General features: G+C 34.3%; 1 protein-coding gene across 1 annotated transcript; it reads right to left on the bottom strand.

Moving 5' to 3' along the window:
- Positions 1-3,844: 3,844 nt before the first annotated feature.
- On the bottom strand, positions 3,845-4,718 carry LOC139868485 (major pollen allergen Pla l 1-like). Its single transcript, XM_071856820.1, has 3 exons — positions 4,652-4,718; positions 4,286-4,555; positions 3,845-3,852 (listed from the first exon to the last, which is right to left on the bottom strand). The coding sequence occupies exons 1-3, from the start codon at positions 4,716-4,718 to the stop codon at positions 3,845-3,847; spliced, it is 345 nt and encodes a 114-aa protein (XP_071712921.1).
- Positions 4,719-26,321: the final 21,603 nt, after the last annotated feature.

Genomic DNA, 26,321 nt, shown 5'->3' with positions numbered 1-26,321 from the left:
GATCTATAGAGATAGATCTAAGCGGTTAATAGGTCTAAGTCAAAGTGCATATGTGTACAAAATCTTAAAGCGATTTAAGATGGAAGCTTCCAAGCGAGGTAGTCTTCCTCTGCAACCAAATGTGGTATTGAGTAAGTCTCAAGCCCCCTCTACACCCGAAGAGGTGAAGCGAATGATTATAGTCCCATATGCTTCAGCTATTGGATCTATCATGTATACTATGAGGTGCACTAGACCAGATGTTTCTTTCACTCTCCATATGACGAGCCGATACCAACAGAATCCAGGTGATTGTCACTGGACTGCTGTAAAGAATATATTGAAGTATTTGCGAAATACTAAAGATATGTTCTTAGTTTACGGAGGTTTCGATGAACTAAGCATAAAGTGTTACACTGATGCTAGTTTCGAAACTGATCGAGATGATAGTCGATCATAGTCTGGCTACGTTTTCGTTATGAACGGAGGCGCTGTCGACTGGAGAAGCTCGAAGCAGAGCACTACAGCGATGTCTACAACAGAATCAGAATACATTGCTGCATCTGAAGCTGCTCAGGAAGCTGTTTGGATCAGAAAGTTCATATCTGGGCTTGGCGTTGTTCCCAGTATTGAAAATCCCATGGACATGTATTGCGACAATACTGGTGCTATAGTAATAGGAAATGAACCAGGAGTTCTACGTAGTGCCAAACACATCCTTCGAAAATTTCACTACATACGTGAAGTTATAGAGAGAGGTGACGTATGTATTCAAAAGGTTCCAACAGAAGACAATCTAGCTGACCTGTTCACAAATCCAATGTCTTGTACCAAGCATGTCGAGCATTCTAGGAACATTGGGCTTAGACCAGCTAATAGTTTTATGTAATTTTAGTGTTTGGATAATTGGAACATGAAAGCAGTTTTTATTTGTAATGAATTGATATAATGTGTTATGATCATTTTTATTCATAATAACTGTGTTCTATATTTGCATGTTTAAATCCGTGAATAATGACTTATTTTAAATTTTCCATTGTCGATTGATGATACGGGAGTAACATCAAACTAAGACAGATGTGAGTGTTTGATATGGTGTAATGTTGTTACTATCAAACTCACATGTATTCATAGGATGAATATTGGAATGACCCAACCTTCGAGATTTCACTACATGGATCGGTGTCAATAGTGAAACTTGCAAGTGGTTATGTCATAATGTCCTTCGACTTGAGATGCACGCCGGTTTCGATGTGTGGAGCATTATACTTTGATATGGTAAAACACTGTCCTGAATAAGGCAGTTATAAAAGCCATTATTGGGTGTAATGTAAAGCTCGTGACAGACACGTGTATGCAAGATAGGATTTGTTCCTCCAACCTGTTTGGAGTTAGATACTTATGAGCTCCTCGATGAATAAATAAGATATTTGTGTGGCCGCACCCAAATGTAATTGAGATGATACTTAATTAGTTTGGTGATCTAATTCACTTCTGAGAATCGAGAAACAAAACTGTTAAACAAATGAGAAAGACTGATGATCCGTGTCTCAAGTTTAACTAAAGTATCTGAAACAAAGGGACAAATGACATTAAACACTTACTATGAGCATTTATGAGAAACTACCCTCACATGAATTTTGGGACAATGGCGTGTTGCTAGACGCTAACCATTGTTTGTATAGTTACTTGGTGTTGTGCCGTGCACAAGTGGGAGTCTGTAGGATTAATGCGCAAGGTACAACACATAACTATATGACTAAATTCATTTGAGCCTTCGGGGTCACACACATATACACCTAGACGTCAATTAATAATATATATGTGATATATATTATTCAAGTAATTAAATGAAAGTAATTAATTAATTAAATAGGTAATTATTAATTATGATATATTATTGTACGTATGCACCAAGACAAATAAGTATATGTTTGCTTATTATAATAATACATATAATTTGGATTAGGAAACCAAATCACAATGGAATTGTTATTCGTATTTTTGCCACCGACCTCGATTCGTTTTCTACACCGACTTGTTGAATGCATATATATATTACATGTGGGTCTCTATTTTTTGATATAACAAAACAACACACAAAAGGGTTTAATTGGTCATTCCTTGGTTATACGCATAGAAACAAAACCCCACAAAGTTTGAAAGGTTTTTTCCGACGGCAAACATATACTAAATATTCTGTTTGGTTTTTCTTTTCACATCAAATATAACTGAAAGAACTTTTGTTCTATACGATTCAATCAAATAAATAATCCCCGCGATTATTTATTATTACTTGGCGGGACTAGCACATCCGCTTGACGTTGATCGAAGTGTAGTGTGGACTACCCTAGCGGCAATCATACTTTTGATTGTTAGTTTCTCTTCTATCAATCCGATTCTTCAAGAAAGGTATAATCTTTAAACTCTCTTGTTGTATTTATTTATTTAACCGTATAAATCATATGGATCCGTTTTTTTGGCGATTTAGTTATTAATATAATTAATACGCTTCCGCTTAAAGTTATTGTTATAATATGTATGTACATGATAATAATTAATTGGAAAATTGTTTTCTTAAAACCCTAAATCACCAACAGGTCGACTTTGGTACAAAAATTCTAAACGAAATTGTCAAAATGGAAATCAAATATGCTCTCTTTTGAAGGTCGTTTAACTCTTATTAACTTGGTTATCGGGAGTTTGGGAATTTATTATCTCTTGTTGTTCAAGTGCCCCGAAGTTGTGTTAAAAGAATCAGAACGTATTCGGTGCTCTTTCTTTTGGGGTATTAGTGAAGCTGTGAAGGCCAAAAGAAATTTCATTGGGTAAAATGCGACAATGTTTTACTAGTTTTAATAAAGGTGGTTTACGGATTGTACAAATGGATGTGGAGGTTTTGTTTGAATCCTGGAGGTTTTTAGGCGGATGTTATAGTTGCCATTCATGATAGTAATGGTGATATGGAGGATGGTTATCATGGTCGTCTTAGCATTTGGCGATATATGATTAATGCTTACTATACATCGCAACATTCTAGTCACGTTCCTTTACAGTCGATTAGAGTCAAAGTTGGGAGAGGTGATAAAGTTAAATTTTGGAAAGACATTTGGATTGGTGATAAGCCTTTATGTAATCGCTTCTATCATTTAGATGCTGATCTGGATTGTGATGCAATTGGGGTTCATAAGCCGCATGTAATCCATTGGAGCTTGTTTCGAGTGTCAATATTTCAGATACAAATGACTGTTATTCGTGGGTAGTAGGCACGTATGGTTAATTTCTGTTGCGGAAACGATAACATTCATCGACAATAACTTGCTCCCTTCGGCTCACGTCAATTCCAGGTGGTGTCCCTTCGGCTCACGTCAATTCCAGGTGGTGTAAATATGTCCCTAAGAGAGTTAACATCTTCTTGTGGCGTTCTCGTAGCAATCTCATCCATAGAGGCATAGACATCGATAATATTTGTTGTCCTCATTGTAATTTTGGATTAGAAGACATCAATCACTCCATGTCCTCTTGTGTTGTGGCTAAAGATATTTAGAAAAGTTAGTCTTTGGATTGGAGTCGATATCAGTGGATTTGGTTCATGGTCCGATTGGCTAGAATGGTACGATCAATGGTCTGTGAATGGAGTGATCAAGAATCGTGTGTTTATTACTGTGGCATCCTTACTTTGGGTCCTTTTGAGATTTCGTAATGGAGCTATCTTTTCGGGGAATAACTTGAAGGAGAATAAATTGTTTGATTTTTTTAGACATTTTTCATTTGCTTGGCTTTCTAGTAGACGTAAATGTAATATTTCATGGATCAATTGGCTTATAATGTCATTGTAACTTTTTCTTTTGCTTCTAGCTCCTTGCTAATAGCCTGAAAAAAAAAATTGTCGTTAAAACAAAAAATCTGAATAATATTTTATTTTATCAAATACAGCCCGAGTTCCATTAGGAAATTAGAATGGTGATCAGTTATATGGTAGTTGTATAATAAATACAAATATTTGTTACAATTTCCTGATTTATCCAAGATACAGTAGTAATTTACTAATGGAGGTGGACAAATGGTGTATCACTCTTTGTTTTCAGAGAACGATTAGTCACCCTGGAATTGAAACAGCTATATATTCTTTATATAGAAATCACCAAAATCTTGTAATCATATGTATTCAATAAGTGGGATTTAATTTATTAATCTTACAAGGGACATAACCAACTGGTAATAATGGCAAACAAATGCTACTCTCCACAAATGGCAATATCTTTTTTAGATGGTCTAAAACTCAATGAAAACATACTATATATACATTCATTAGCCTGTTTGGACTTAATAGAGAACTCATCAGAAGTGGTTATGAAAGCAGGTGCATTGCACGTTGGAGAACTGCTTCTTATCAAGGACGCTTTACACGTATTTAAAACGGAAGTTTCTGTAGCACAGTAGATCCCATCGACAGAGGGTATATCTAGTCTATAAACTCCATAACGGTCTGTAGTCCGGTTAACAGAGAATGATATCTTCTCGGCAGTTCTTGGTGAAATTGCATTAAATTTGCAGTCTATCTTAACCTCCGCACCTGCAAAGAAACAGTATTACTAGTACAAATACATGTATACTTATATTTTAATTATTATTTGTAACATAAGAAAGAAAGACAGATTTAAGGATGAACCTGATAAAAAGTAGCTATGTGGGTTGAGAGAGTTATTGAAACAAGCATCACAGTAGACCATACCCATGACACTTAAATGAGGAATGATAATAGGCTTTGAAGCTTCAAGATGAACAAACATAAATAAAAAAGAGAGCATGATGAATATTGTTGATGGTTCCATGAAAAAGAATATAAGAGATGATTGAAATAATAAAATCTGGATCTTGATATGTAAACATAAGAATATATGTGCAAGATATATATGGTAGTGACGATGGATAAAAAGGAGGGATGGTTATGAATGAAGGAAAATCGTGTGTACTTTTAACAATTCAGATAAACGCAGCGAATAATTAAAATAATAATTTTTTAATTATTTTATAAATAAAATTTACAAAATTAAATAACCACTTATTTAATAAAACATGCACACGGTTAATTTATCTCATGGATCCAGTTACACAATAATAATTGTCACGAATATAAAAATACAAAGTGAGTAAATGTAACGACCCGTCAAAATTGCTATTGATGCGGCACGTTAATCATTGATTCCACAGTGAGGTTTTGACCTCTATATGATACGTTTTAATAAAATATTGCATTCATTAAAATAAGTGACTTTCTAAACATATAAAGTTATAAGTATGTGGGCGAGTGCTTAGGTATAAGCAAATCCCCAAAATACATAGGTCTTTATTTTACAGATTGACATCACAATCAATTTATTTATTACACAACATGGTTTTGTTTCGAATACAATAAACTTTATACAAAGCATGAGAGACCTAATGCAGGCAACAAGCACATCACAGCGGAAGCAGTCTAAGGACCTGAGAATAAAACATGCTAAAAAGGTCAACACGAATGTTGGTGAGTTATAGGTTTAATTGCTCGAGTCATAAGTATATAAAGATAGACCACAAGATTTCATCAAAAGTTTATCAATAGATTCTACGTAACAGAGCACGCTGGTAACTAAACTTAACGCTATAATGATAATTACTCTATTCGTTTTAATACACGCAAACCAACGTGTCATAAACTCAAATAACATACATCCGTTAAAAGGCTAACGCTCTAGCTCGGATGGGGATGTCAAGCCCTATGGATCCATATACAATTATTCGCGCCCACCAGTCCATATCCTATGTACTGGCAGCTACTAGTTACCAAAGCTAAGGGATTTTCGGTTTAACTCAGTGTAGAATTTAGTATGTACTGATTTCCATTGCGTTTAAAATAAATTGCATGTATTCTCAGCCCAAAAATATTTAAAGTATTTAAAAAGGGAGACTATAAACTCACGGTTCAATATTGAGATTTAATATTGTAGGAAAATTACGCAGACGTAATGATGGTAGACGACTGTATGGTTGGCCTTGGATTCAAGAACAATACCCCGAACAATACCCAATATTCCTTAGTTTTAAAACGGTTGAAACCCGAATTAAAAACACCCGCGTATATACCTTATTATTATTAAACTTAAATTATAAATTATAAATTATAAATTATAAATATCATTATAGGTTACAGAAGAAAGAAAAGAAAATGGTGTGTATAACTCGTCGAGCAAACTGGCCTTTTATAGGCACATTTCCTGAATCTGAGGCCCATGGGATCGCATGGGCTTTTGGTGTATCTTCCATGCGATCGCATGGGTAGTCTGGCCAGCTCACTTTGTTTTGTTTGCTAGTTCGTCGACATAATATTAACCATTGCAAATAGTGTTTTACTGTAACAATTAGTGTTTTACTGTAACAAATAGTGTTTAATGTAGCAAATATTTTTTACTGTAGCAAATAGTGTTTTACTGTAACAAATAGTGTTTACTGTAGCAAAATGATTTTTTACTGTAGCAAATAGTGTTTTACTTGTACATCTTTGATTTAATTGCGTTTCTTCTTATAAATTAAAAAAATTACATTCTAAAAATAAAACGATTATATAATTATCAAAGGTTATGACGTTCGTGAATCGTCGAAAAAAGGTCGAAAGGTACATGAATGTGTAAACTAGTTCAAAAAGTTTTAAGATTCAGCATAATAGGTTCGCTTATCGTGTCGGAAACATTTTATCCTGTAATTAATTTATAAATATGAAATTTTCTGGGTCTTTACAGTACCTCCCCGTTAAAGAAAATTTCGTCCCGAAATTTTGAGTAGTACCTTTTTTATAAGCGATATCAGTGAACAAATGTGGATACTTTTGCTTCATCTAATCTTCACGTTCCCAAGTAAACTCGGGTCCTCGTCTAGCGTTCCAACGAACTCTAACTATCGGTATTTTGCTTTGTTTTAATTGTTTGACCTCACGGTCCATGATTTCAACAGGTTCTTCGATAAAATGGAGTTTATCATTAATTCGTATTTCGTCAAGAGGAATTAGGACATCCTCTTCAGCTAAACATTTCTTCAAATTTGACACGTAAAATGTGTCGTGAACACTACTAAGTTCTTGCGGCAGCTTTAATCGATAAGCAACTGCTCCAATTCTTTCGGTGATTTCAAAGGGTCCTACGTACCTAGGACTTAGCTTTCCTCATTTACCAAATCGTACAACGCCTTTCCAGGGTGACACTTTCAACATAACTTTGTCGCCCACTTGAAATTCTAGAGGTTTTCTTCTTTTGCTAGCATAACTATTTTGACGAATCATGGCCGTTTTCAATCGCTGTTGTATTTGAATGATCTTTTCGGTGGTTTCATGAATAATTTCTGGTCTAGTAAGTTGTCTTTATCCTACTTCGATCCAACAGATATGAGATCTGCACTTTCTACCGTAAAGTGCTTCAAATGGCGATGCATTGATGCTCGTATGATAGCTGTTATTGTATATGAGAATTCTGCCAAGGGTAAGTGTCGATCCCAACTGGTTCCAAAGTCAATGGCGCATGCCCGTAACATGTCTTTTAATGTTTGTATTGTTCTTTCACTTTGACCATCTGTCTGTGGGTGATAAGCGGTGCTCATATCTAATCGAGTTCCCAATGCTTTTTGTAATGACTGCCAAAAACGTGATATGAATCGGGTGTCGCAATTAGATATGATGGAGATAGGTACACTATGCCTGGAAACTATTTCTTTCAAATATAAGCGTGCTAATCTCTCCATACTGTCTGTCTCCTTTATTGGTAGAAAGTAAGCTGATTTAGTTAGACGATCAACTATTACCCAAATAGCATCGTAACTACTTGTAGTCCTTGGCAATTTCGTAATGAAATCCATGGTTATTCTTTCCCATTTTCACTAAGGAATTTCTGGTTATTGCAGTAATCCTGACGGCTTTTGGTGCTCAGCTTTGACCTCCGAAAATGTCAAACATTTTCTTACATAAGTAGCAATTTTTGTCTTCATATTAGGCCACCAATAGAACTTCTTGAGATCGTGGTACATTTTCCCATTTTCTGGGTGAATTGAGTACCTCGTTTTATGTGATTCATCCAGTACTAGTTGCCCTAGGTTACCATGTCTTGGTACCCATATCCTACCAGCAAAATACAGGGTTCCATCGGCTTTTACTTCAAGCTGTTTTTCTAACCCTTTGCTCATTTCGCCTTTTTCATTTTCTTCTTTTAAAGCTTCTAACTGTGCTACTTGAATTTACTTTGTGAGATCAGTACGAATTGTAATGTTCAAAGCTCGAACCCTAAGAGGTTTTACTCTCTCTTTCCGACTTAAGGCATCAGCTACTACATTAGCCTTTTCGGGGTGGTAACGGATTTCACAATCGTAATTGTTTAATAACTCTACCCAGCGACGTTGCCTCATATTGAGTTGTTTTTGATCAAAAATATGCTGAAGACTCTTATGGTCAGTGTACACTGTACATTTGGTGCCATATAGATAGTGTCTCCATATTTTGAGTACAAAAACTACTGCTCCAAGTTCCAAATCGTGTGTCGTATAGTTCCCTTCTGTGACAACCCGGAAATTTTTGACCAAATTTAAACTTTATCTTTAAATGATTTAACGTTTCCGACACGATAAGCAAAGTCTGTAAAACCGAATCTCAATATTTTTGAACTATTCAAGTAACCTTCGGTTGTTCTCAACGATTCGCGAACCATTATATGTAAATAGATACATATATATACTATAACTTGAAAACGTAACAAAGTTTTAATTGCATGATACCGTACATTAAACATATTGATTTATATATCTATTTGAATATATATGATTTCAAGTTATTTAGTAAACGATAGTAACATTCAATTATTGATTCGATTGATATTTAGATAAGTTAACTAAAACGTTTAAGACGAACCAGTAAAACACTAATTTGCTACAGTATTTTCGATTTACTACAGTACCCGAAAAGCTACAGTGTTTTCGAAAATCACTATTTGCTACAGTAAAAAAACTTTGCTACAGCAACTTTGCTACAGTAAGACACTATTTCAAAATGAAAATGTATATGTATATACTACGAGACGATGATTTATAGAAGTAAATGACCAAAACACTCGATAGTTTAAGATATACTTTGAGTGGTATAGTTTATGGATAACTTAAGGCTATATTTTGACAAAGGTATGTGACACGAAACGTAAAATGCAAGTTTTCTAAAGGTACGAAAGGACATTCGAAAAACTGGAACCGGGACATAAGTTGAGTGAAGACGTACGACTTATCGAAACAAAAATTACGAGTCAACTATGCACGTGAATTTAATATAATATATAATTAATTACATAAATTATATATATTATATTTATATTTATTTAATATGTCGACAAACAAAAAGTTGAAATAATGTGAGCTGTAAAACTCACCCATGCGATCGCATGGGTATAAGCCTGGAAAGCCATGCGATTGCATGGCAACCAGGGACAGGCCAAGTACTATAAATTGCTCGATCTATGGCTCGGTTTACACATACATATAACAATATTACTCCGTAACATATTATTAATTATATTTATTATTATATTTATATTATTATTATTATTATTATTATTATTATTATTATTATTATTATTATTAAAGATTAATATTATTATTAATCTTATTATTAGTAGTATGAGTATTATTATTTATACATAAAATACTATGACGAGGTCATGAGCGTGTCACTTTCAAAATATGTTTTCGAGCATGATAGAGCTAAGGAAATTATGGGTAATGTTCGGGGGTATATTTATGAATCAAACCTAGTGTTTATCATATCCGTTACGTCTACGTACTTTCCTACAATATTGAATCTCAATATTGATACGTAAGCACTCATATTTTATCTTTTATATATTAATTGTGTATCCATGTCTAGTGCTCGAGTATATATATTTATACATACGTGTATGCTAAATTTTGTCGTTAAACAGTTTATAATAGATCACGAATTAAATACATATATTACTGGTAAAAGGTATATGATATACATGTTTTTGGAAAGCTGGCGAAAAATCAATAACTTTTCATTTAGATATCGAATAGTTTCGATGAACGGATTAAAAGATATGATCAACTGAATTATGATTGATGTTAATTAGAATTGCTTTTGAATCTGCAATTAATATTTAAATAACTTGTTTGTAAGATTGATAAATTGGACTTTTTGAATATTACCAACTGAGTAAATGAATCCTTATATAAGGTACATCTCGTTTTGTTGAACTATTGTCAAAATTGACTTTTTGAAACGACTTTGGATAACTTTTGTATGTCGATCTCGAGCATTAGGATTGTGATACACTATGACCTGACCTAGCTTGATAGATATTTATTGACCAACATATGTTCTCTAGGTTGAGATCTACGGTTATTTGGTAATCCAAATTTCGGTCATATTTTGGTGCACGACTTTATATGCTGCTAAGGTGAGTTTCATTTGATCCCTTTTTAATTGCTTTTGCAATCTATATTTTGGGCTGAGAATACATGCACTTCATTTTAAACGCAATGGATACAAGTACATACTAAATTCTACACCGAGTTTGAACCGAAAATCCCTTAGCTTTGGTAACTAGTAACTGCCGGTTATAAGAACTGGTGGGCGAGAGTAGTTATATATGGATCCATAGGGCTTGATATCCCCGTCTGTTCCAGGTTTAGAAACCCTAGCCTGAACTATTAAACAGACGTATGCTATTTGAGTCTAGTACACGTTGGTTTGCGTGTATTGTACATGTTGGTTGCATGTATGTTAAAACAGGGGTACTTATTATAACGTTAAAGCTTAGTTACCGGGGTGCTCAATTTCATAGAATATTTTGATAAACATTTCTGGATGAAACAACTGAAATCTTGTGATCCACCTTTATGTATAGATTATGGAAAACATTAAAACTATGAACTCACCAACCTTTTTGTTGACACTTGTTAGCATGTTTATTCTCAGGTTCCCTAGAAGTCTTCCGCTGTTTGCTTATATGTTAGACAAGCTATGTGCATGGAGTCTTACATGGCATATTTTTCAAGAAAACGTTGCATTCACCAAATCATCACCATGTATCTTATTTTGACTGCATTGTTAATGGAAGTACTATGTAAACTATTATTTACGGTGGTTGTCTATATGTAGAAATCATCAGATGTCGAAAACCTTTGATTTAAATATTCATTTATGGTGTGCCTTTTCAAAAGAATGCAATGTTTATAAAACGTATCATATAGAGGTCAAATACCTCGCAATGAAATCGATGAATGACGTGTTCATCCATATGGATTTGGAGCAATCGTCACAGTTGGTATCAGAGCGTTGGTCCTAGTGAACCAGGTCTTGCATTAGTGTGTCTAACTGATAGTTGTTAGGATGCATTCGTAAGTCTGGACTTCGACTGTGTTTGCATGTCAAAAGTTTTGCTTATCATTTCTTGTCAGAAATTACATGCTTATCATTCTTAAGTCTAGACACGTTTTACTGCATTGATTGCATGAATAGTGTATAGACAAAATTTATATCTTAGCGTATCTGTTACTGTAAACTTTTCCTGACATCTTTCAAAAATTTCTCCGTGATTTATGGAATTTGGTTTTATATATACATATGTAAATTATGTATTGAAGAATACCAAACTAAATTCTATAATCTAATTCATATCAAAAATCATCTCCCTAATTATACAAGATGGATCCCGTATCTAGTTCAAATTCCTTAAACTCTGACAGCCATTCCGATATGGATATTCACCTGAATTCCGAATACAGCGTAACCGGAATGGATCAACCAATTAGCCATCATCTATTTTGGATGAATTGGGGATGGGTTCGTAGCCTACTTAATTATTGGAGACAAGAAGAAGGCGATCTCTTCCATCCACCACATTGCCCTCTTGGCGAAGAACCTGAAGCACTTACCGGTGAACCTATTCGTAATACCATTTTCTCTCTCATCTCTAGAATATCTCGTCATGATCATATACTCTCTCAAATTCTGGATCTTATTCATCCTCTTATCCGAACCGCCAATCATCCCGATGTAGTAGAAGAAGTCAACGAGCTTCGCGCTCGGGTAGTGGCTTTGGAGAATATGGTGCAAAGGTTACAAGCACCAGCAGAATCACCGGCATCAACAGTACCACCGACAACAACACCAACAGTACCATTACCACCACCAACAACATCCGCACTGCAAGCCTCAACATCACAATACGTACCTTGAACATCAATGTCATACGCATCGTAGTTACCAAGAAATACCAGCAACAATAACCGATGAAGTATTAACTCATTTCCCCTGAAGAAATTTTATGTATATTTAATATATATGAATTTTAAAATCAAAATAAATCTTTTCGTACTAAGCTATTATGTGTGAATCTTAACTGGTAGGTACTACTCGGTTAGTTCATATTACTAATATGCAATGATGTACAACATTCCTTAACAACTTAACCATTGTTAACTACAATCTCTGTTTCAACTTAATGAATTTCATTTCATAATAAACCAAGTGTATTATTCAATTACATAATTGATTTTACATTTTCATTTTCGATGTACTCGAAACTTTCCAGAAAACATCATCTGTGCCTTGTAAGGTTCACAAAAATTTCACGAGCATCAACATCCTTCACCGAGGAATAAGAATAAATAATGAAGTATCGATTACATTAGCGAAATACTCCGCAAAGATTATGTAATCTTTAATGTTTTAGAGATTAATCATTTCTAAGTCAAGCCGAAAATTAAATGAGCTTAATGTGATATTAACTCATTAAATCTGTGTTACATCTGAAGAAAATATATATAAATATATTTTCATAAAGACGATAATAAAAATTCTTTTGTATAAAGTATTAATTGTGAAATCTTTAACGGGTAGGTAATACCCGGGAAATATATAAGTTTGCAATTAATATGTTACAATGTACATTCTTCAACTTTGATTCAAAAATTATTAACAATGCTCACAACGATATACAATCATTTTCATACAAATTCAATTACATATTCTGATATTGACGGATTAGAATCCAAGTCATAACTCTGAACCGGTGACATCATTCTTAGATCTCTACAACTTTCAAAGCTATACTTTAACTTTAAATCTGTACAAGATCCATTAGCATTGTTTTTACCAAAAATAACCTTGCAATTCCTTTTCAAAAGTATCCAGTATTATCAACCGTTCAACTAGTCAACGACGACCTTTCAGACTTGTAAATTTGGCATAAACGTTTTTGTTACTGGAGAACCTTTCATGTTCCACCACATTAACAGTAAATGTACCAGCAAATTCATTAATCTGTGACTTAAAGTCTCTCTGAAAAATCATTATATTTGTTCATTAAAACCCTATCATGTACTCATCCACATCTTGTAACGGTAATTGCCATACCAACTACCGGGAATTATCAATCAGTATTTTGAATTTTGCAGCAATTCTATGCCAACAGTTATATATATACATTTAATGTCTATCTCCTAGAATTACTTACTTCGAATGTGAAGTTTCTGAAAAATATCCCAAACTACAAAACTAGTTCTCCGAATTTTGGAAAAAATGCTGATGAAGCAGCCAAAACTGTAAACGACCTTAACAGTCAAAAGTTTGATGATAAAGAATAGTATGGTGGTAAAGCTGAGAAAAAGAGAAGGTTTGGAACTGGAAAATGGATTGAGCAGACCATGAAGGAGGCTGTGGACAAATCACAAAGATGAAATCTACCTTCAAAGAATACAAATGATTCAGTTTCTGCTAAAATCCTTAGCAAATACCTTGCTCCTTACTCTAAAACCTTTGTGGACAATATTCTTCATCATCATCTTATCTTAAATATTCTAAGATATCATCGTATCTTCCATTATAAATATCCTCCATATTTCTGAAGATATTTTCTTATAATCATTCTTATCTGAAATCATTCATCTCTTCGCGCTATCTGTGTTACATCATAAAAGAAACTATTTTAGTTTCTAAAATCTGAAAAATTCAAAAAATAGATGTTTTGAAATAATGTTGGGAATTGAAGCATGAGTTAGTATAATATAATGGCATTTGATCAACGTGATTATATTACAGTAAGTCATGCTGAGTTTCTAATGGAATGTGATAAAGGTTCACAGATCATACCCTCATCATAAACCATGTTACATAACCCTTTCATTCTATTTGACCTCTAAACATATCAAGAAAATATTTTTCTTGATGATTCGTTCTTTTTCGAGGTATTCTGGTAATTTGACAAGTCAGATTGTGCCATTACCATTTCTTTCTTAGAACATTAATTATGTTCATTCCGAAATTCATACCTACGAATTCTGGACCATTATTTGCTTGACTTAAAGTCGGGAAGAAAAAAAAACGAAAGCATGAAGCTCCGAAATATAATGGAAAATATAAAGCCCAAAAACAACCCCCAAATTACAAACCGTTTATATCAATGTGTATAGCAATATAAAGACACGGGAGAATGAAAAACAATATAACCCCAAGGTAATAGTAGAAGAAAATAACCTCCTCTGGTGGCAGATGAAAAAGAAGAATGAATGATATGATAGCCAAGGAAATATCAAGAATCAGAACTGGATGAAGCATTTTCACAAATCTTTTGTAAGTATGAAATAAGAAAGAAGATTATAGGAGTGGTGAAAGTAAATGAAACGGAAGAGGTCAATTTATTGCAAAATATCAGACATAGCAATCGAGGCAGATTGCGCATTTAATCAAAGGAAATCCTAATTTCCTTAAATTCCGAAGAATCAAATCATATTTAAATTATGAAGATTTTCTATTCCTTAAATTCCGGAAATCAATCGTTACTACATCAAGAGATAAGATGAATCTTTATTCTCCATTTCACTCTATTATGATAACTTCTCTCATACGCTTCGAGTAATCGGATTGTTTTATCCGTATTATTCAATGGTGATAAAATTCTATTTACCAACTCATATTCGTCATGAAAACATTTTTATTGTTAGCCATGACGACCTCACTCAAATTTCGGGACGAAATTTCTTTAACGGGTAGGTACTGTGACAACCCGGAAATTTTTGACCAAATTTAAACTTTATCTTTAAATGATTTAATGTTTCCAACACGATAAGCAAAGTCTGTAAAACCGAATCCCAAAATTTTTGAACTATTCAAGTACCCTTCGGTTGTTCTCAACGATTCGCGAACCATTATATGTAAATAGATACATATATATACTATAACTTGAAAACGTAACAAAGTTTTAATTGCATGATACCGTACATTAAACTTATTGATTTATATATCTATTTGAATATATATGATTTCAAGTTATTTAGTAAACGATAGTAACATTCGATTATTGATTCGATTATTGATTCGATTGATATTTAGATAAGTTAACTAAAACGTTTAAGATGAACCAGTAAAATACTAATTTGCTACAGTATTTTTGAATTACTACAGTACCCGAAAAGCTACAGTGTTTTCGAAAATCACTATTTGCTATAGTAAAAAAACTTTTCTACAACAACTTTGCTACAGTAAGACACTATTTCAAAATGAAAATGTATATGTATATACTACGAGACGATTATTTATAGAAGTAAATGACCAAAACACTCGATAGTTTAAGATATACTTTGAGTGGTATAGTCTATGGATAACTTAAGGCTATATTTTGACAAAGGTATGTGACACGAAACGTAAAATGCAAGTTTTCTAAAGGTACGAAAGGACATTCGAAAAACCGGAACCGGGACATAAGTCGAGTGAAGACGTACGACTTATCGAAACAAAAATTACAAGTCAACTATGCACGTGAATTTAATATAATATATAATTAATTATATAAATTATATATATTATATTTATATTTATTTAATATGTCGACAAACAAAAAGTTAAAATAATGTGAGCTGTAAAACTCACCCATGCGATCGCATGGGTATAAGCCTGGAAAGCCATGCGATTGCATGGCAACCAGGGACAGGCCAAGTACTATAAATTGCTCGATATTTGGCTCGGTTTACACATACATATAACAATATTACTCCGTAACATATTATTAATTATATTTATTATTATATTTATATTATTATTATTATTATTATTATTATTATTATTATTATTATTATTATTATTATTATTATTATTAAAGATTAATATTATTATTAATCTTATTATTAGTAGTATGAGTATTATTATTTATACATAAAATACTACGACGAGGTCATGAGCGTGTCACTTTCAAAATATGTTTTCGAGCGGGATAGAGCTAAGGAAATTATGGGTAATGTTCGGGGGTATATTTATGAATCAAACCTAGTGTTTATCATCTCCGTTACGTCTACGTACTTTTCTACAATATTGAATCTCAATATTGATACGTAAGCACTCATATTTTATCTTTTATATATTAATTGTGTATCCATGTCTAGTGCTCGAGTATATATATTTATACATACGTGTATGCTAAATTTCGTCGTTAAACAGTTTATAATAGATCACGAATTAAATACATATATTACTGGTAAAAGGTATATGATATACATGTTTTTGGAAAGCTGGCGAAAAATCAATAACTTTTCATTTAGATATCGAATAGTTTCGATGAACAGATTAAAAGATATGATCAACTGAATTATGATTGACGTTAATTAGAATTGCTTTTGAATCTGCAATTAATATTTAAACAACTTGTTTGTAAGATTGATAAATTGTATTTTTTGAATATTACCAACCGAGTAAATGAATCCTTATATAAGATACATCTCGTTTTGTTGAACTATTGTCAAAATTGACTTTTTAAAACGACTTTGGATAACTTTTGTATGTCGATCTCGAGCATTAGGATTGTGATACACTATGACCTGACCTAGCTTGATAGACATTTATTGACCAACATATGTTCTCTAGGTTGAGATCTACGGTTATTTGGTAATCCGAGTTTCGGTCACATTTTGGTGAACGACTTTATATGCTGCTAAGGTGAGTTTAATTTGATCCCTTTTTAATTGCTTTTGCAATCTATATTTTGGGCTGAGAATACATGCACTTTATTTTAAACGCAGTGGATACAAGTACATACTAAATTCTACACCGAGTTTGAACCAAAAATCCCTTAGCTTTGGTAACTAGTAACTGCCGGTTATAAGAACTGGTGGGTGCGAGTAGTTATATATGGATCCATAGGGCTTGACATCCCCGTCTGTTCCAGGTTTAGAAACCCTAGCCTGAACTATTAAACAGACGTATGCTATTTGAGTCTAGTACACGTTGGTTTGCGTGTATTGTACATGTTGGTTGCATGTATGTTAAAACAGGGGTACTTATTATAACGTTTAAGCTTAGTTACCAGGGTGCTCAATTTCGTAGAATATTTTGATAAACATTTCTGGATGAAACAACTAAAATCTTGTGATCCACCTTTATGTACAGATTATGCAAAACATTAAAACTATGAACTCACCAACCTTTGTGTTTACACTTGTTAGCATGTTTATTCTCAGGTTCCCTAGAAGTCTTCCGCTGTTTGCTTATATGTTAGACATGCTACGTGCATGGAGTCTTACGTGGCATATTTTTCAAGGAAACGTTGCATTCACCAAATCATCACCATGTATCTTATTTTGACTGCATTGTCAACGGAAGTACTATGTAAACTATTATTTACGGTGATTGTCTATTATTAGAAATCATCAGATGTCGAAAACCTTTGATTTAAATATTCATTTATGGTGTGCCTTTTCAAAAGAATGCAATGTTTATAAAACGTATCATATAGAGGTCAAATACCTCACAATGAAATCGATGAATGACGTGTTCGTCCATATGGATTTGGAGCGATCGTCACACCTTCGTGAATTTTTAGTTCGCGTGAGGCGTATGCGATAACTATTGTGCGTTGCATTAATACACATCCTAAACCTTGGCGCGAAGCGTCACAATAGATCACGAAGTCATCATTTCCTTCTGGTAATGACAAAATGGGTGCAGACGTTAACTTCTTCTTTAATAACCGGAATGAGGATTCCTGTTCCGTGGACCAATCATACTTCTTTCCCTTTTGAGTCAATGCAGTTAAGGGGTTGGCGATTTTATAGAAATCTTGAATGAATCTTCGGTAGTAACCAGCAAGACCTAAGAATTGGCGAATTTGTGTTGGAGTCTTCGGGGTTTCCCATTTACTAATGGCTTCGATCTTGGCAGGGTCAACTTTAATTCCATGTTTACTGACAACGTCGTCCAAAAAATGTACTTCTTGTAACCAGAAATCACACTTGAAAAAATTTTCGTACAGTTCTTCTTTCTTGAGTACCTCCAGTACCAGTCTTAAGTGTTGCTCATGTTCTTCCTTGTTCTTTGAGTAAATCAATATGTCATCGATAAAAAAATGACAAATTTGTCTAAATACAGTCTACAGATGCGATTCATTAGATCCATGAATACTGCTGGAGCATTAGTCAATCCAAAAGGCATGACTAAAAACTCATAGTGACCGTAACGGGTTCTGAACGCGGTTTTAGGAACATCTTCTTCCTTCACTCTCAGCTGATGATATCCAGAGCGTCAATCTTAGAATAAACACTTGATCATTGCAATTGATCAAACAAATCATCAATCCTCGGTAATGGGTACCGATTCTTGATCGTTAATTTGTTTAATTCTCGGTAATCTATGCACATTCTCATAGATCCATCCTTCTTCTTGACGAACAGAATAGGAGCACCCCAAGGTGAAAAACTGGGGCGAATAAATCCACGGTCTGATAATTCTTGTAACTAGTTTTGCAATTCTTGCATCTCGAAAAGTGCAAGTCTATATGGGGATCGGGCTATAGGTGCGGCTCCTGGTATAAGATCCATCTGGAATTCTACACATCTGTGTGGAGGTAGCCCTGGTAATTCTTCTGGAAATACTTCGGGATATTCTCTTATAACTGGCATGTCTTCAATACTTCTTCCTTCGGTATTGATCTTCTTCATGTGTGCCAGAATAGCATAAAAACCTTTTCTTATAAGTTTACGAGCCTACATATAGCTGATAAGGTTCATCTTCGAGTTGCTCTTCTCCCCATAAATCATTAATGACGTTTCATCCTTTTGAGGGATGCGGATCTCTTTCTCAGCGCAAACAACTTTCGCTCTTGTTTTGGACATTCAGTCCAAGCTAACGATTACGTCAAAACTTCCTAATTCTACGGGTATCAAATTGATTTTGAAGATTTCACCAACGACATTTATTTCTCAACTATGGCAAATTTTATCGGCTTTTATCAGTTTACCATTAGCTAATTCAATAGTATATTTATCGTCTAGAGGCAATGATGCACATTTTAGTTTAGAACTAAAGTCTTTACACATATAACTTCTATCAGCACCTGTATCAAACATAATAGAAGCTAGTTGATTATTAATAGTAAACGTACCCGTAACAAGATCAGGGTCCTCACGTGCTTCACTGACATTAATGTTAAATGCCCTCCTACGTGCGGGTTCTTTGTTCTTCTCCTTATCAGGGCATTGATTTATAAAGTGACCAGGCTTCCCGCATCCAAAACATTTCTTGACATTGGTCGGGTTTGTCTTCACGCCAGAAACAGTGGCATAACAATCTTTTATCCACATGCCCTTTCCTGTTACATTTATCACAGACCTCTTGGTAATAACCTGCATCATGTGTGTAACATCTTTTTGCAGAACGGATGGGGTCCCTTGTAGTATGGGCTAGCAATTGCCCCATCTTGTTTGCCCTTAAAGGTCTCTTGACTCTTCGGGTGAGAAATTTTGCCCTTATGGTCCTCCCATTTCCTCTTTCCTTCAGTTGTCTTAACTTCGGTAATTGGTGAAATGTCCCGTTCTTATTGATTAAAAACGTTCCATATTAATTGATTTCGTTGCGAGGTTTTGACCTCTATATGAGACGTTTTTCAAAGACTGCATTCATTTTTAAAACAAACCATAACCTTTATTTCATAAATAAAGGTTTAAAAAGCTTTACGTAGATTATCAAATAATGATAATCTAAAATATCCTGTTTACACACGACCATTACATAATGGTTTACAATACAAATATGTTACATCGAAATCAGTTTCTTGAATGCAGTTTTTACACAATATCATACAAACATGGACTCCAAATCTTGTCCTTATTTTAGTATGCAACAGCGGAAGCTCTTAATATTCACCTGAGAATAAACATGCTTTAAACGTCAACAAAAATGTTGGTGAGTTATAGGTTTAACCTATATATATCAAATCGTAACAATAGACCACAAGATTTCATATTTCAATACACATCCCATACATAGAGATAAAAATCATTCATATGGTGAACACCTGGTAACCGACATTAACAAGATGCATATATAAGAATATCCCCATCATTCCGGGACACCCTTCGGATATGATATAAATTTCGAAGTACTAAAGCATCCGGTACTTTGGATGGGGTTTGTTAGGCCCAATAGATCTATCTTTAGGATTCGCGTCAATTAGGGTGTCTGTTCCCTAATTCTTAGATTACCAGACTTAATAAAAAGGGGCATATTCGATTTCGATAATTCAACCATAGAATGTAGTTTCACGTACTTGTGTCTATTTTGTAAATCATTTATAAAACCTGCATGTATTCTCATCCCAAAAATATTAGATTTTAAAAGTGGGACTATAACTCACTTTCACATATTTTTACTTCGTCGGGAAGTAAGACTTGGCCACTGGTTGATTCACGAACCTATAACAATATATACATATATATCAAAGTATGTTCAAAATATATTTACAACACTTTTAATATATTTTGATGTTTTAAGTTTATTAAGTCAGCTGTCCTCGTTAGTAACCTACAACTAGTTGTCCACAGTTAGATGTACAGAAATAAATCGATAAATATTATCTTGAATCAATCCACGACCCAGTGTATACGTATCTCAGTATTGATCACAACTCAAACTGTATATATTTTGGAATCAACCTCAACCCTGTATAGCTAACTCCAACATTCACATATAGAGTGTCTATGGTTGTTCCGAAATATATATAGATGTGTCGACATGATAGGTCGAAACATTGTATACGTGTCTATGGTATCTCAAGATTACATAATATACAATACAAGTTGATTAAGTTATGGTTGGAATAGATTTGTTACCAATTTTCACGTAGCTAAAATGAGAAAAATTATCCAATCTTGTTTTACCCATAACTTCTTCATTTTAAATCCGTTTTGAGTGAATCAAATTGCTATGGTTTCATATTGAACTCTATTTTATGAATCTAAACAGAAAAAGTATAGGTTTATAGTCAGAAAAATAAGTTACAAGTCGTTTTTGTAAAGGTAGTCATTTCAGTCGAAAGAACGACGTCTAGATGACCATTTTAGAAAACATACTTCCACTTTGAGTTTAACCATAATTTTTGGATATAGTTTCATGTTCATAATAAAAATCATTTTCTCAGAATAACAACTTTTAAATCAAAGTTTATCATAGTTTTTAATTAACTAACCCAAAACAGCCCGCGGTGTTACTACGACGGCGTAAATCCGGTTTTACGGTGTTTTTCGTGTTTCCAGGTTTTAAATCATTAAGTTAGCATATCATATAGATATAGAACATGTGTTTAGTTGATTTTAAAAGTCAAGTTAGAAGGATTAACTTTTGTTTGCGAACAAGTTTAGAATTAACTAAACTATGTTCTAGTGATTACAAGTTTAAACCTTCGAATAAGATAGCTTTATATGTATGAATCGAATGATGTTATGAACATCATTACTACCTTAAGTTCCTTGGATGAACCTACTGGAAAAGAGAAAAATGGATCTAGCTTCAATGGATCCTTGGATGGCTCAAAGTTCTTGAAGCAAAATCATGACACGAAAACAAGTTCAAGTAAGATCATCTCTTGAAATAAGATTGTTATAGTTATAGAAATTGAACCAAAGTTTGAATATGATTATTACCTTGTATTAGAATGATAACCTACTGTAAGAAACAAAGATTTCTTGAGGTTGGATGATCACCTTACAAGATTGGAAGTGAGCTAGCAATCTTGAAAGTATTCTTGATTTTATGAAACTAGAACTTTTGGAATTTATGAAGAACACTTAGAACTTGAAGATAGAACTTGAGAGAGATCAATTAGATGAAGAAAATTGAAGAATGAAAGTGTTTTTAGGTGTTTTTGGTCGTTGGTGTATGGATTAGATATAAAGGATATGTAATTTTGTTTTCATGTAAATAAGTCATGAATGATTACTCATATTTTTGTAATTTTATGAGATATTTCATGCTAGTTGCCAAATGATGGTTCCCACATGTGTTAGGTGACTCACATGGGCTGCTAAGAGCTGATCATTGGAGTGTATATACCAATAGTACATACATCTAAAAGCTGTGTATTGTACGAGTACGAATACGGGTGCATACGAGTAGAATTGTTGATGAAACTGAACGAGGATGTAATTGTAAGCATTTTTGTTAAGTAGAAGTATTTTGATAAGTGTCTTGAAGTCTTTCAAAAGTGTATGAATACATATTAAAACACTACATGTATATACATTTTAACTGAGTCGTTAAGTCATCGTTAGTCGTTACATGTAAATGTTGTTTTGAAACCTTTAGGTTAACGATCTTGTTAAATGTTGTTAACCCAATGTTTATAATATCAAAAGAGATTTTAAATTATTATATTATCATGATATTATGATGTACTAATATCTCTTAATATGATATATATACATTAAATGTCGTTACAACGATAATCGTTACATATATGTCTCGTTTCAAAATCATTAAGTTAGTAGTCTTGTTTTTACATATGTAGTTCATTGTTAATATACTTAATGATATGTTTACATATCATAATATCATGTTAACTATATATATAACCATATATATGTCATCATATAGTTTTTACAAGTTTTAACGTTCGTGAATCACCGGTCAACTTGGGTGGTCAATTGTCTATATGAAACCTATTTCAATTAATCAAGTCTTAACAAGTTTGATTGCTTAACATGTTGGAAACATTTAATCATGTAAATATCAATCTCAATTAATATATATAAACATGGAAAAGTTCGGGTCACTACAGTACCTACCCGTTAAATAAATTTCGTCCCGAAATTTTAAGCTGTTGAAGGTGTTGACGAATCTTCTGGAAATAGATGCGGGTATTTCTTCTTCATCTGATCTTCACGCTCCCAGGTGAACTCGGGTCCTCTATGAGCATTCCATCGAACCTTAACAATTGGTATCTTGTTTTGCTTAAGTCTTTTAACATCACGATCCATTATTTCGACGGGTTCTTCGATGAATTGAAGTTTTTCGTTGATTTGGATTTCATCTAACGGAATAGTGAGATCTTCTTTAGCAAAACATTTCTTCAAATTCGAGACGTGGAAAGTGTTATGTACAGCCGCGAGTTGTTGAGGTAAATCAAGTCGGTAAGCTACTGGTCCGACACGATCAATAATCTTGAATGGTCCAATATACCTTGGATTTAATTTCCCTCGTTTACCAAATCGAACAACGCCTTTCCAAGGTGCAACTTTAAGCATGACCATCTCTCCAATTTCAAATTCTATATCTTTTCTTTTAATGTCAGCGTAGCTCTTTTGTCGACTTTGGGCGGTTTTCAACCGTTGTTGAATTTGGATGATCTTCTCGGTAGTTTCTTGTATAATCTCCGGACCCGTAATCTGTCTATCCCCCACCTCACTCCAACAAATCGGAGACCTGCACTTTCTACCATAAAGTGCTTCAAACGGCGCCATCTCAATGCTTGAATGGTAGCTGTTGTTGTAGGAAAATTCTGCTAACGGTAGATGTCGATCCCAACTGTTTCCGAAATCAATAACACATGCTCGTAGCATGTCTTCAAGCGTTTGTATCGTCCTTTCGCTCTGCCCGTCAGTTTGTGGATGATAGGCAGTACTCATGTCTAGACGAGTTCCTAATGCTTGCTGTAATGTCTGCCAGAATCTTGAAATAAATCTGCCATCCCTATCAGAGATAATAGAGATTGGTATTCCATGTCTGGAGATGACTTCCTTCAAATACAGTCGTGCTAACTTCTCCATCTTGTCATCTTCTCTTATTGGTAGGAAGTGTGCGGATTTGGTGAGACGATCAACTATTACCCAAATAGTATCAAAACCACTTGCAGTCCTTGGCAATTTAGTGATGAAATCCATGGTAATGTTTTCCCATTTCCATTCCGGGATTTCGGGTTGTTGAAGTAGACCTGATGGTTTCTGATGCTCAGCTTTGACCTTAGAACACGTCAAACATTCTCCTACGTATTTAGCAACATCGGCTTTCATACCCGGCCACCAAAAATGTTTCTTGAGATCCTTGTACATCTTCCCCGTTCCAGGATGTATTGAGTATCTAGTTTTATGAGCTTCTCTAAGTACCATTTCTCTCATATTTCCAAATTTTGGTACCCAAATTCTTTCAGCCCTATACCGGGTTCCGTCTTCCCGAATATTAAGATGCTTCTCCGATCCTTTGGGTATTTCATCCTTTAAATTTCCCTCTTTTAAAACTCCTTGTTGCGCCTCCTTTATTTGAGTAGTAAGGTTATTATGAATCATTATATTCATAGATTTTACTCGAATGGGTTCTCTGTCCTTCCTGCTCAAGGCATCGGCTACCACATTTGCCTTCCCCGGGTGGTAACGAATCTCAAAGTCGTAATCATTCAATAATTCAATCCACCTACGCTGCCTCATATTCAGTTGTTTCTGATTAAATATGTGTTGAAGACTTTTGTGGTCGGTATATATAATACTTTTGACCCCATATAAGTAGTGCCTCCAAGTCTTTAATGCAAAAACAACCGCGCCTAATTCCAAATCATGCGTCGTATAATTTTGTTCGTGAATCTTCAATTGTCTAGACGCATAAGCAATCACCTTCGTTCGTTGCATTAATACACAACCGAGACCTTGCTTTGATGCATCACAATAAATCACAAAATCATCATTCCCTTCAGGCAATGACAATATAGGTGCCGTAGTTAGCTTTTTCTTCAATAACTGAAACGCTTTCTCTTGTTCATCATTCCATTCAAATTTCTTCCCTTTATGCGTTAATGCAGTCAAGGGTTTTGCTATTCTGGAAAAGTCTTGGATGAACCTTCTGTAGTAACCAGCTAGTCCTAAAAACTGGCGTATGTGTTTCGGAGTTTTCGGGGTTTCCCACTTTTCAACAGTTTCTATCTTTGCCGGATCCACCTTAATACCTTCTTTGTTCACTATGTGACCGAGGAATTGAACTTCTTCCAACCAAAATGCACACTTTGAAAACTTAGCGTACAATTCTTCTTTCCTCAATACTTCTAACACCTTTCTCAAATGTTCACCGTGTTCTTGGTCATTCTTCGAGTAAATAAGTATGTCATCAATGAAAACAATGACAAACTTGTCAAGGTATGGTCCACACACTCGGTTCATAAGGTCCATGAACACAGCTGGTGCATTAGTTAAACCAAACGGCATAACCATAAACTCGTAATGACCGTAACGTGTTCTGAAAGCAGTCTTTGGAATATCATCTTCTTTCACCCGCATTTGATGGTACCCGGAACGTAAGTCAATCTTTGAATAAACAGACGAGCCTTGTAGTTGATCAAATAAGTCGTCGATTCTCGGTAGTGGGTAGCGGTTCTTGATGGTAAGTTTGTTCAACTCTCGGTAGTCGATACACAACCTGAATGTACCATCTTTCTTCTTGACAAACAAAACAGGAGCTCCCCACGGTGATGTGCTTGGTCGAATGAAACCACGCTCTAAAAGTTCTTGTAATTGGCTTTGCAGTTCTTTCATCTCGCTGGGTGCGAGTCTGTAAGGAGCACGAGCTATTGGTGCAGCTCCTGGTACAAGATCTATTTGAAATTCAACGGATCGATGTGGGGGTAATCCCGGTAATTCTTTCGGAAATACATCAGGAAATTCTTTTGCGACGGGAACATCATTGATGCTCTTTTCTTCAGTTTGTACTTTCTCGACGTGTGCTAGAACAGCATAGCAACCTTTTCTTATTAGTTTTTGTGCCTTCAAATTACTAATAAGATGTAGCTTCGTGTTGCCCTTTTCTCCGTACACCATTAAGGGTTTTCCTTTTTCTCGTATAATGCGAATTGCATTTTTGTAACAAACGATCTCCGCTTTCACTTCTTTCAACCAGTCCATACCGATTATCACATCAAAACTCCCTAACTCTACTGGTATCAAATCAATCTTAAATGTTTCGCTAACCAGTTTAATTTCTCGATTCCGACATATATTATCTGCTGAAATTAATTTACCAT

This window comes from Rutidosis leptorrhynchoides, chromosome 9, assembly GCF_046630445.1.
Source record: "Rutidosis leptorrhynchoides isolate AG116_Rl617_1_P2 chromosome 9, CSIRO_AGI_Rlap_v1, whole genome shotgun sequence".
NCBI lineage: Eukaryota > Viridiplantae > Streptophyta > Magnoliopsida > Asterales > Asteraceae > Rutidosis > Rutidosis leptorrhynchoides.
The sequence above is the reverse complement of the archived record's forward strand: the minus strand, read 5'-3'. Positions and strand labels throughout refer to the sequence as shown.

Bases quoted from the DNA above. Each gene is read 5' to 3' on its own strand.
- LOC139868485 (XM_071856820.1), bottom strand. From the start codon at position 4,718: ATGGGTATGGTCTACTGTGATGCTTGTTTCAATAACTCTCTCAACCCA. The intron at 4,556-4,651 runs GTTCATCCTTAA...GTTTCTTTGCAG, and splicing joins ACATAGCTACTTTTTATCAG to GTGCGGAGGTTAAGATAGAC.